The sequence below is a fragment of the Drosophila teissieri genome, chromosome 3L, assembly GCF_016746235.2.
Source record: "Drosophila teissieri strain GT53w chromosome 3L, Prin_Dtei_1.1, whole genome shotgun sequence".
Classification (NCBI taxonomy): domain Eukaryota; kingdom Metazoa; phylum Arthropoda; class Insecta; order Diptera; family Drosophilidae; genus Drosophila; species Drosophila teissieri.
The window spans coordinates 9,452,555-9,460,647 of NC_053031.1; the positions used below are offsets into that span (position 1 = coordinate 9,452,555).

Here is an 8,093-nt window from a genome sequence, read left to right on the forward strand (position 1 = left end):
TGAGAGAATCCAAGGCCAAAGACCCACAACTTTTTCTTACACTACTCGAAGTAATTGTGTACAACTAAAGGAATTCTAGATTTTAAATGTGCTAAAACTGTTTATAGTCAAGTACTTAATTATGAGTGTAATTATCGAATATTAATACGTACAAAGGTTGGGGCATTTGGCATAGTACTACTAATGTATAAACATGGGATCGATGGTTAATTGATGATGGAATGGTGCAAATGCGTGTGACAATGTACGTATATAACAAAAATTGAATTTAAATGTTTAATAAATGTGTGGAAATGAATAAATGCGCTGTACTCAATTACACTCCGGCCTCTACGTTAGCTTCTCGTCCAGGAAAAGTGGATCCAAGCTGCATTTTTGCCGCTGCTCCATGTAATCCAAGCCCTGATGATCATACAGGCGCTGTCCCATGCTGCGTGCCACATTGTCGGATTCGTCGGTGTTCGCCTCCTCGATGAGGAGCTGTTACGTGGGACACGGTATTAAAATTAGAAACTACTTTTGAAAGCTGGTTCCTTCTGCTCACCTCGAATTCTTTGGACAAAAATGCCTTGGTCGCATCACTCATCTTCTTTTGCGGCTGGCCCATCAAAGCGTTTTCCAGAAACTTGTAGGCCTCGCTGAAAGAACCATTAGAACCATATCATTATAAATACAAATAAATTAAATGAAAACCATTCCTACTTCAAGTTAATGCCACTCAGTTCCTGTGGCGATGGCTTTGTCTCATTTTGGATTATCGAGTTCACAGCGGCGGCTGCTTCGAATTCGCAGAGATCCGAGAGTTTGGAGCTTTTCATGAGTTCCAGCCACTGAGTAATGTTGCTTAAGCTAACAGAGTCGCATTTTTTAACCATTTCCTCGCTCCTGCCAATCGTGGTGGCCACATATTCTGGAAAGGATTGTTGATCTGCACTATTACTTTTTGCAACCTCATTTGTGGAACTCACCCAGAATGGCGTTCGAATAGTTTCGATTTCGGTGATTGGATGCTTCGAGCAGGACTTGCTGGGAGTAGCCCTGCTTGTGCAGCTGCCGTTGCAGCTTTAGTTTCACATCCCTCGGAATGCTCCCATTCTTTACTGCGTCTTTCTGTCCGGAGTTTTCCGAATCCGGCGTAAGTTGTTGCTTGTCCATTTCGTTTTAAGTTCTGTTTACGTTTTGTTAGGGTGACCCTCTTTAGTATTTCGAACTTGGTATTTTTTATTCTTCGAGTATTGAGCTGTTTAAAAACAAATAATATTTGCAGCATATCATTGCAAAATGTTTGTTTTATTAGATTATAAAATATCCTGTTTTATAGGAAATATTGACTTAATTAAATTAATTTCTGAAAAGTAGCAGCTTTTGGTTCTACTGACTATAAAAATACTTGTTGCATTTATGCCTCACGCGGTTTGTGGTAAAATTGGCGCACCCAAACGCAGCCACACCAATCACACAGTTCGATTTATTCGTTTAGTGGCGAGAGTGGCTGCTGCGCGAAGAGCCCGAAAGTCCTTTTGTTTCAAAAGAAATCTTATTTGAAGAACCCCGATCCTGGCGAGGATCGTCTAGTGCAATATATAGACTAGGTAATTTGCTTTTGGAAAAATAAGGACAGCAGCAGCGTCGCGGATTTGTGCCCCTTCCTGAAAGTCGCAGAACAAGAACAAAAAGGCGACGACAAAGCGGAGACAAAGAAACGAAAACTAGCGCCAAACGAAGTCAGTCACGGAAAAACCTTGAGGAGTGACTCACTGCCAATACCACTGCCAATTGGAGACTGATCACTGCCTCATCCTTGGCGCTCCCAATAAGCGGAGTCACCCGAACGAGCCACCCGACAAGCCATATCCGGGATGCAGCCGCCGGAACGTGAGATCGGAATGCCAAAGAGGCATCGCGAGCACATCCGCAAGAATCTGGATTTCCTGGTTGAGAAGACGAACTACGGCCTACTGGCAGCGGAGTGCGTGCGCCGGGGCATCCTGTCCGTTCAGATGTTGAGAAACACGGAGGATCTGAATGGGGAGCAATTCAACATGGCCGATAAGGATGTGATCTTGGAGCAGCATCGACGGCTCTTCCTGAAGATCACCCAGCGAGGTCCCAACGCCTACAACCTGCTGATCGATGCACTGCACACGGTCAATTGTCTGGATGCCGCCAAGCAATTGGAGTCCGTCGATGAGTCGGGTTCAAGGCCACCCTTCATCTCGCTAAACGAACGGAATTCCAGCCGGAGGTCGGCCGATATTGTGGACACCCGTTCACCACAAGCATGCGAAGGAGCCTGTGTCAGCAAGGTAATAAAAAAACATTCAACAGGTTCATTTTGCACGGAAAGTCTTAGGTGGTGAAATTGCAGCTCAGCAGGTCAATGACCCACAACTCCTACGAAAACTTGTTTATGGCACGATTTACAAATTGATTTGCGCACAAGTAGATTGGTTGACCGAGTGTTGATTCAGTGATTCATCTTCGCTAGTTTGATTATGATTACAATGTGATTAGATAAGGTATCTATAAGAACATTACAATGTAAAACAAGGTCTTTTAAGCCGTATTCATCAATAATGAATCGCGCACTTTGGTACACTAATACAGATATCATTTACGAGGTACTTGCTTTCGATTTGGTGCGAAGCATTAATTCAGATATCACATCTTTCCCAATTTAGCAAGCATACGTCACTCGACGCCTTAGTTGCTAGGGTAATCTTATTCTGACTCAAATGGCCAAGCATTACACTTATCAACTTGAGAATCAATTTCTTAGGTTTGTGTTGAGGTATACAATAAAATAACACGCTAGACCTACTAGATGCTCCACTGATTATTATTATTACTTACCTATCCCACTTATTTTACCAGTGGGCTATGTTTTAAACGAAAACCCTATCAAAATATGGCCTCTCGACTGCTGACAGCTGTGTAAATAGGCATTATTGAGTGATGTGCGAATTCCACAACTGGGCGACGTCAGTCACACTTGAGTTAATTGCGTTATTAATGCAGATTGCACGGGACTTATCTTCATTGTGTTTCCTCTCTTACAGAAACCCCTAAACGAGCCACTGGATCCACTCACTCCGTACACGGGTCCCACTGTTGGACTCCCCGATGGACGCGTCGTTATTAAATCGAAACAGATATACACGGATAGCGTGGTGGGCACATATAAGATGCAATCGCGTTGGAACCGCGGCGTTTTGCTACTGGTTAACATAATGGACTTTCCGGAGCCAAAGCGCGTACGGACGGGAGCCCAGGTGGACAGCAACTCGTTGATCCACTTGTTCGACGAACTGGGATTTAAGATTTTCCCCTACGGGAACGTGAACCAGCATCAGTTCTTCAACATTCTGAGCAGGGTGACCTCGTCGTCGTATGTGCAGAACACCGAGTGTTTCGTGATGATACTGATGACACACGGCAATCGTGTGAACGAGAAAGACAAGGTGGAGTTTTGCGATGGATCTGTGGTCGATATGCAAGAGATCAAGAACCACTTTCAGGCGAACATCAGTCCTTATTTGGTGCACAAGCCAAAGGTGCTTATATTCCCCTTTTGCCGCGGTGATAATTATGATTTGGGGCAGCCAGAGAATCAATACAATCCCATGATGCCAACGTATAAAACATTGCAACCGGATGAGATGCCTGACACCCAGACGGAGGGCATATCCCAACCGAGACGCAATGTGCCAACTCTCGCAGACACTCTGGTCTGCTATGCCAATACGCCAGGCTATGTTAGCCACCGGGATCTCCACACGGGCAGCTGGTACATCGAGAAGTTCTGCGAAGTGATGGCCGATCATGCCCACGACACAAACCTCGAGGATATCCTAAAAAAGATACACGCTTCCGTGGGTGATAGGCGCTCCAAGGAGGGTTCGATGCAGACCGGTGCCTTCGAAAATCTTGGCTTCAACAAGAAACTCTACTTCAATCCCGGATTTTACACCGAGTAGTCGCAGCCACTGCCCATGATGAAAGCAGCATTCCCGACTGAATATTTGCATTTTTTTAACCGTATTTATGTTCTTATCGTCGCATTTATGTATGTCCTTTAGATTATGTGTTTTTGTGCTCGCGTGCTATATATGTGTATTTTGTAACAAATACTCCTCTAAGTGTTCTTGAAATACGTATTACATATGTACCTCATTTGAAGGTACGAAATTATGTCATTTATGTGATAACTGCCAGCAATTTATAAATAGTACAATTCCAGTATACACAGCCAGATTTTTGAAATCGAACAATTAAGCAAAATGTAAAGCAATTTTCCAGTCTGATTTTTGAGTGTGTACATTTACAAAATAAACGATGGCATTTCTCGTCAAACAGCGAAGTGTTTTTTTATATAATAAAAGTCTATTTACATTCCTAAAAGTTCATGTTGACACTAGTTGTTAATATATAATCTTAGGATTATACATTTTAACCTATTCATCCTGTTCATCATCCTCCGCCAAGTGGGACAGTTGTAGCTTGCCCGCTGCACGGCTTTGGTCTGATTTGCTCTTGGATTTCTTTTGCCTTTGGGGCTTTTGGCCAATAACATACTCCGGCATCACCAGCTTGGAACCCCTTAACTGCGGCTTGTCCAGCTCCACATCCTCCACCTCCTGCTGCTTGAGGTTCTTGAGCTTGCGGTTGAGTTTGCTGGTCCTCTTGAACTCTATCTTGCCATCTGTAGGGGGAGATTCGTTATCTTCGCCCTCAGCCTCGCGCTGTGCATCCATTTGCCGGAGAAAGGACAAGGCGGCGGCGGAGTTGCTCTGCTCGGAAATGTCCACATCGGACAGGGAGTACTTCTTCCATTTGTGGGGATTTACCTGGGGAGTAGGCTGAGCTTTAATACGGGAAATCTATATGGAAGAGACTGGTTTGTAACCTGGTAATCTGGCGTTTTCCTGGGCTTTAAACAGCGTCCAATGGGAAGTTCTGGTTTCTTGAAAATGCTCTCTTTGCCGCGCATTCGTCGCAGTCTTCCATCCTCCGGATCGAGGCCAGTATCAATGCTGCGGCCGTGGCGGTAGTTCATCACCTGTCCGGATCCGGATACGTTTCCGGATTTGTTTCCTCGATCGAGAGCGTTGATGGAAAACGCCTTGGCCTTGCTCTGATCCAAGGCAGTTCCCCGCAGATCTTTGCTCGCATCGTCCAGACATGCAAACAGCGCGTCCCGTTTCGCCGAAAATTCCTGCATTTTACTTAGTCAAACTGCACAAATGGCATTTGTTTAATTGCGTTGTGTTTGTCCAGGTAAATTGTTTGCTGCAAAACAGCTGTTCTGAGATGCATACATGCAAGCAGTTATCGCTTTGGTATTTTCTTTAAGTATTTACCTTTAAGTATTTTTGACCATATAAGTTATTATTGAATTTCTTTTACAAAGGGGTGGGTATGCCATATTTTTCGTGATGCCTCTGCGAAACTATAGTACATTATAGAGTTATAACATTTTTTGTTGTGATCGGAAATCTATTAATTTGAATTTTTGAAAATAGATTTAAAAGTCAAGTGCAGTACGAACTTAGTATATTTTGAGACTGGTATATTGTGGTTCGTCGACAAACGTTCACTCTGGTCATACTGGTGCCGGTGTATAAAATTAGTGTGCAAGAAGTGTGCTCATTCGCGAATAAAAATAAATTAAACAGCCAGGTGGATATTGAATAAAACTAACCCAAACGCGGGACTATAAGTACTGTGTGCATGTCGCAAAGAACGCTTCTTTGAACAGCTTATATCGAAAGGGCTTACCGACTGCTTAGTGGAACTCATAACCCCATGTGGTTTTTGGTGGCAACAAAAGATACTTGTGCTAGGACCTTTTAAGTAAAAGTTAAAGCCAGATTAGCTAAACTTTAACAGATCAACAGAAGAATATAAATATTTGATTTTAACCTTTCTATAAGTGCTCTTGTTAATTTCTGCAAATATTCATATTTGTCTTTTTGTAGTACAAGAAAATGTATCCCTGGTATTATTTAGTGTTGTAAAACGGCCACACTTAGACGACAGCTGATTTTTATTGTGATAGCAATCCAAATCGTGGAAAAAGAACATTTTATTCGCTGCTAGAAACTAAAATTAAAGCATTTACAAGTAGTTTTAATTATTATTTTAAATTCCCATTTATAGTTTAATGTTTATAGTTTCCTGATTTCGTGCTACTCCGTTAGAATGACCGTGCAAACGGGCTTGGCTTTCATTTTCACCATATTAGCCTCTGTTAGTATCGTCGCAGCAATTATTTTGTTGGGTAAGCAGGCGCCCGCAGACGACCACGCTATATTGGAATCGAATTTCTAGGCTCCGAATTACAACTCATCCGGAAATTTGAATCTTTTTTTCCAGGCTGGTTCCTCATCTGGAAGGCGTTTCTATCGAAATTTCGTCTGGTTCGCGAGTTGTTGGGTCAGGAGGAGCCGGAGGAGCAGCAACCACTTGCTTGGGATCACCAGAATCAACAGCCACAACACCACGGCAGAGCCAGGAAAGCTCGCCGAGACTAGAAAGCACTTAACCCACAAGCTTATCGACACAGCCTCACCATGAACATCCGCTGCGCAAAACCGGAAGACCTAATGACCATGCAGCACTGCAATCTGCTGTGCCTGCCCGAAAACTACCAGATGAAGTACTACTTTTACCACGGACTCACCTGGCCTCAGCTTAGCTACGTGGCCGAGGACGACAAGGGCGGTATTGTGGGCTACGTCCTGGCCAAGATGGAGGAGCCGGAGCCCAATGAGGAGAGCCGCCATGGACACATCACCTCGCTAGCGGTCAAGCGTTCCTATCGGCGTTTGGGCCTGGCCCAGAAACTCATGAACCAGGCTTCTCAGGCCATGGTCGAGTGCTTCAATGCCCAGTACGTGTCCCTGCACGTGAGAAAGAGCAATCGGGCTGCCCTGAACCTCTACACCAACGCCCTCAAGTTCAAGATCATCGAGGTGGAGCCCAAGTACTATGCCGATGGCGAGGATGCTTATGCCATGCGGCGCGACCTTAGCGAGTTCGCAGATGAGGATCAGGCCAAGGCTTCGAAGCAAGCGGGCGAGGACGAGGACAAGGTGGCCCACAGGTCCAGCGGACACGGCCACTCGCACAACCACAGCGGTCACGATGGCCATTGTTGCTGAACCATTTCGCCTGGTTTCGACGTTTTTTGCATTTTTGTGCATTAGGGTTTTGTAATTAATTAACATATAAAACGTAACTAAAATTAAAACAAAAGTAATGACAAAAAACGAATGTTTTTAACAATAGTGGGGTGTCATACTATGAATTCAGTTATTGTGAGTAGCAATAACATACATTTTTTCTAAAAATTGTACGTATTCAGTTTTAAAATACAACTTTTTTTTTTGCAATTGTAATATGGAATTTAAGTTTCCTACAAAAATAGTTTTTAAAACGAGTAAATTTTCTTTGGTAAATATCTGAATACTTTAAATGATTTAATATTCCTTTGTGTTAGGGGTCCGTTTACCCCAAGTAATGGGGAAATTCATGCCAAATGTGGGTTAAAAAATGTGGGCTTTTTGTAATGTGAAAAGTTTGTTGGCCCGAAAAGTTGGCCAAGCGGAAAGATGTCTTTATGTGCAAAGTGTTGACTTTCGCGCCAACTTTTGGGCACCATTTCGCAATGCCATCAAGTTGTAGGTGTCGCGCTAGTGGAAAAACCTTTATGGCATATGAAAATGGCGAACAACTGTTCCCAGTTCAACCGATTTTCCAGTAACGGAGCTTTACAATTTCCCAGTTTTCCTCGAACAGCGCCTTTTGCGCATGCTCAGTGGAACATCTGCGGCAACAGCTGTTCGCTAGCCACGTGGAGAACGGTACTTTTTCCGAATGGCGCCAAAGAGAGAGAGCGAAAGTACCGCAATCACAGCTGTGCTGAGATGCTGGCTTTTCGCGTATTTTTGCCGTTCTTAAACTCAGTTCGTGAGGCGCTGGCTGAGCAAAAACAACATGTATGCGGATGTTTTATCAGTTTTCGGCTAGCTACGTAAAACGTGCGCAAAACCCAAATCGGAACTTCATCAATTGCAGTGAAAAGTGCTAAT

At 43.8% G+C, this 8,093-nt stretch overlaps 5 protein-coding genes across 8 annotated transcripts; 3 read left to right on the forward strand and 2 right to left on the reverse strand.

Moving 5' to 3' along the window:
* Window positions 1-76: 76 nt before the first annotated feature.
* On the reverse strand, window positions 77-2,756 carry LOC122618568. The gene is made up of 5 exons (XM_043795106.1): window positions 2,630-2,756; window positions 969-1,240; window positions 703-910; window positions 545-638; window positions 77-480 (listed from the first exon to the last, which is right to left on the reverse strand). Exons 2-5 carry the CDS (start codon window positions 1,153-1,155, stop codon window positions 331-333), a joined length of 639 nt encoding a protein of 212 aa, XP_043651041.1. The 5' UTR covers window positions 1,156-1,240; window positions 2,630-2,756; the 3' UTR covers window positions 77-330.
* On the forward strand, window positions 1,468-4,288 carry LOC122618566 (caspase Dronc). Of its 3 annotated transcripts, none has more exons than XM_043795101.1 (2): window positions 1,468-2,306; window positions 3,060-4,288. In XM_043795101.1, exons 1-2 carry the CDS (start codon window positions 1,860-1,862, stop codon window positions 3,975-3,977), a joined length of 1,365 nt encoding a protein of 454 aa, XP_043651036.1. In that variant the 5' UTR covers window positions 1,468-1,859; the 3' UTR covers window positions 3,978-4,288. The 3 variants fall into 3 exon arrangements, with proteins under 3 accessions (XP_043651036.1, XP_043651039.1, XP_043651038.1); XM_043795104.1 differs by lacking the exon at window positions 1,468-2,306 and adding an exon at window positions 2,878-2,981 and having other exon boundaries at window positions 3,060-4,285; XM_043795103.1 differs by lacking the exon at window positions 1,468-2,306 and adding an exon at window positions 2,901-2,996 and having other exon boundaries at window positions 3,060-4,285.
* A 53-nt stretch (window positions 4,289-4,341) lies between these two features.
* On the reverse strand, window positions 4,342-5,508 carry LOC122618567 (protein TSSC4). The gene is made up of 3 exons (XM_043795105.1): window positions 5,361-5,508; window positions 4,907-5,305; window positions 4,342-4,847 (listed from the first exon to the last, which is right to left on the reverse strand). Exons 2-3 carry the CDS (start codon window positions 5,219-5,221, stop codon window positions 4,455-4,457), a joined length of 708 nt encoding a protein of 235 aa, XP_043651040.1. The 5' UTR covers window positions 5,222-5,305; window positions 5,361-5,508; the 3' UTR covers window positions 4,342-4,454.
* A 97-nt stretch (window positions 5,509-5,605) lies between these two features.
* On the forward strand, window positions 5,606-6,533 carry LOC122618571 (small integral membrane protein 13). Of its 2 annotated transcripts, none has more exons than XM_043795108.1 (3): window positions 5,606-5,679; window positions 6,160-6,280; window positions 6,376-6,533. In XM_043795108.1, exons 2-3 carry the CDS (start codon window positions 6,202-6,204, stop codon window positions 6,531-6,533), a joined length of 237 nt encoding a protein of 78 aa, XP_043651043.1. In that variant the 5' UTR covers window positions 5,606-5,679; window positions 6,160-6,201. The 2 variants fall into 2 exon arrangements, with proteins under 2 accessions (XP_043651043.1, XP_043651044.1); XM_043795109.1 differs by lacking the exon at window positions 5,606-5,679 and adding an exon at window positions 6,108-6,123 and having other exon boundaries at window positions 6,174-6,280.
* Window positions 6,534-6,572: 39 nt separating this feature from the next.
* LOC122618570 (N-alpha-acetyltransferase daf-31) lies at window positions 6,573-7,271 on the forward strand. Its single transcript, XM_043795107.1, has one exon. It carries the CDS (start codon window positions 6,573-6,575, stop codon window positions 7,161-7,163), a length of 591 nt encoding a protein of 196 aa, XP_043651042.1. The 3' UTR covers window positions 7,164-7,271.
* The last annotated feature ends 822 nt before the right edge of the window (window positions 7,272-8,093 follow it).

Excerpts from the sequence above, each read along its gene's own strand:
- LOC122618570 (XM_043795107.1), top strand. The coding sequence starts at position 6,573 with ATGAACATCCGCTGCGCAAAACCGGAAGACCTAATGACCATGCAGCAC.
- LOC122618568 (XM_043795106.1), bottom strand. The coding sequence starts at position 1,155 with ATGGACAAGCAACAACTTACGCCGGATTCGGAAAACTCCGGACAGAAA. Across the intron at positions 639-702 it reads CTGAGTGGCATTAACTTGAA|CGAGGCCTACAAGTTTCTGG; the intron begins GTAGGAATGGTT and ends TGGTTCTTTCAG. Across the intron at positions 481-544 it reads TTTTGTCCAAAGAATTCGAG|CTCCTCATCGAGGAGGCGAA; the intron begins GTGAGCAGAAGG and ends CCCACGTAACAG.
- LOC122618567 (XM_043795105.1), bottom strand. The coding sequence starts at position 5,221 with ATGCAGGAATTTTCGGCGAAACGGGACGCGCTGTTTGCATGTCTGGAC. Across the intron at positions 4,848-4,906 it reads GGAAAACGCCAGATTACCAG|GTAAATCCCCACAAATGGAA; the intron begins GTTACAAACCAG and ends CCTACTCCCCAG.
- LOC122618571 (XM_043795108.1), top strand. The coding sequence starts at position 6,202 with ATGACCGTGCAAACGGGCTTGGCTTTCATTTTCACCATATTAGCCTCT. Across the intron at positions 6,281-6,375 it reads CGCAGCAATTATTTTGTTGG|GCTGGTTCCTCATCTGGAAG; the intron begins GTAAGCAGGCGC and ends CTTTTTTTCCAG.
- LOC122618566 (XM_043795101.1), top strand. The coding sequence starts at position 1,860 with ATGCAGCCGCCGGAACGTGAGATCGGAATGCCAAAGAGGCATCGCGAG. Across the intron at positions 2,307-3,059 it reads AAGGAGCCTGTGTCAGCAAG|AAACCCCTAAACGAGCCACT; the intron begins GTAATAAAAAAA and ends CCTCTCTTACAG.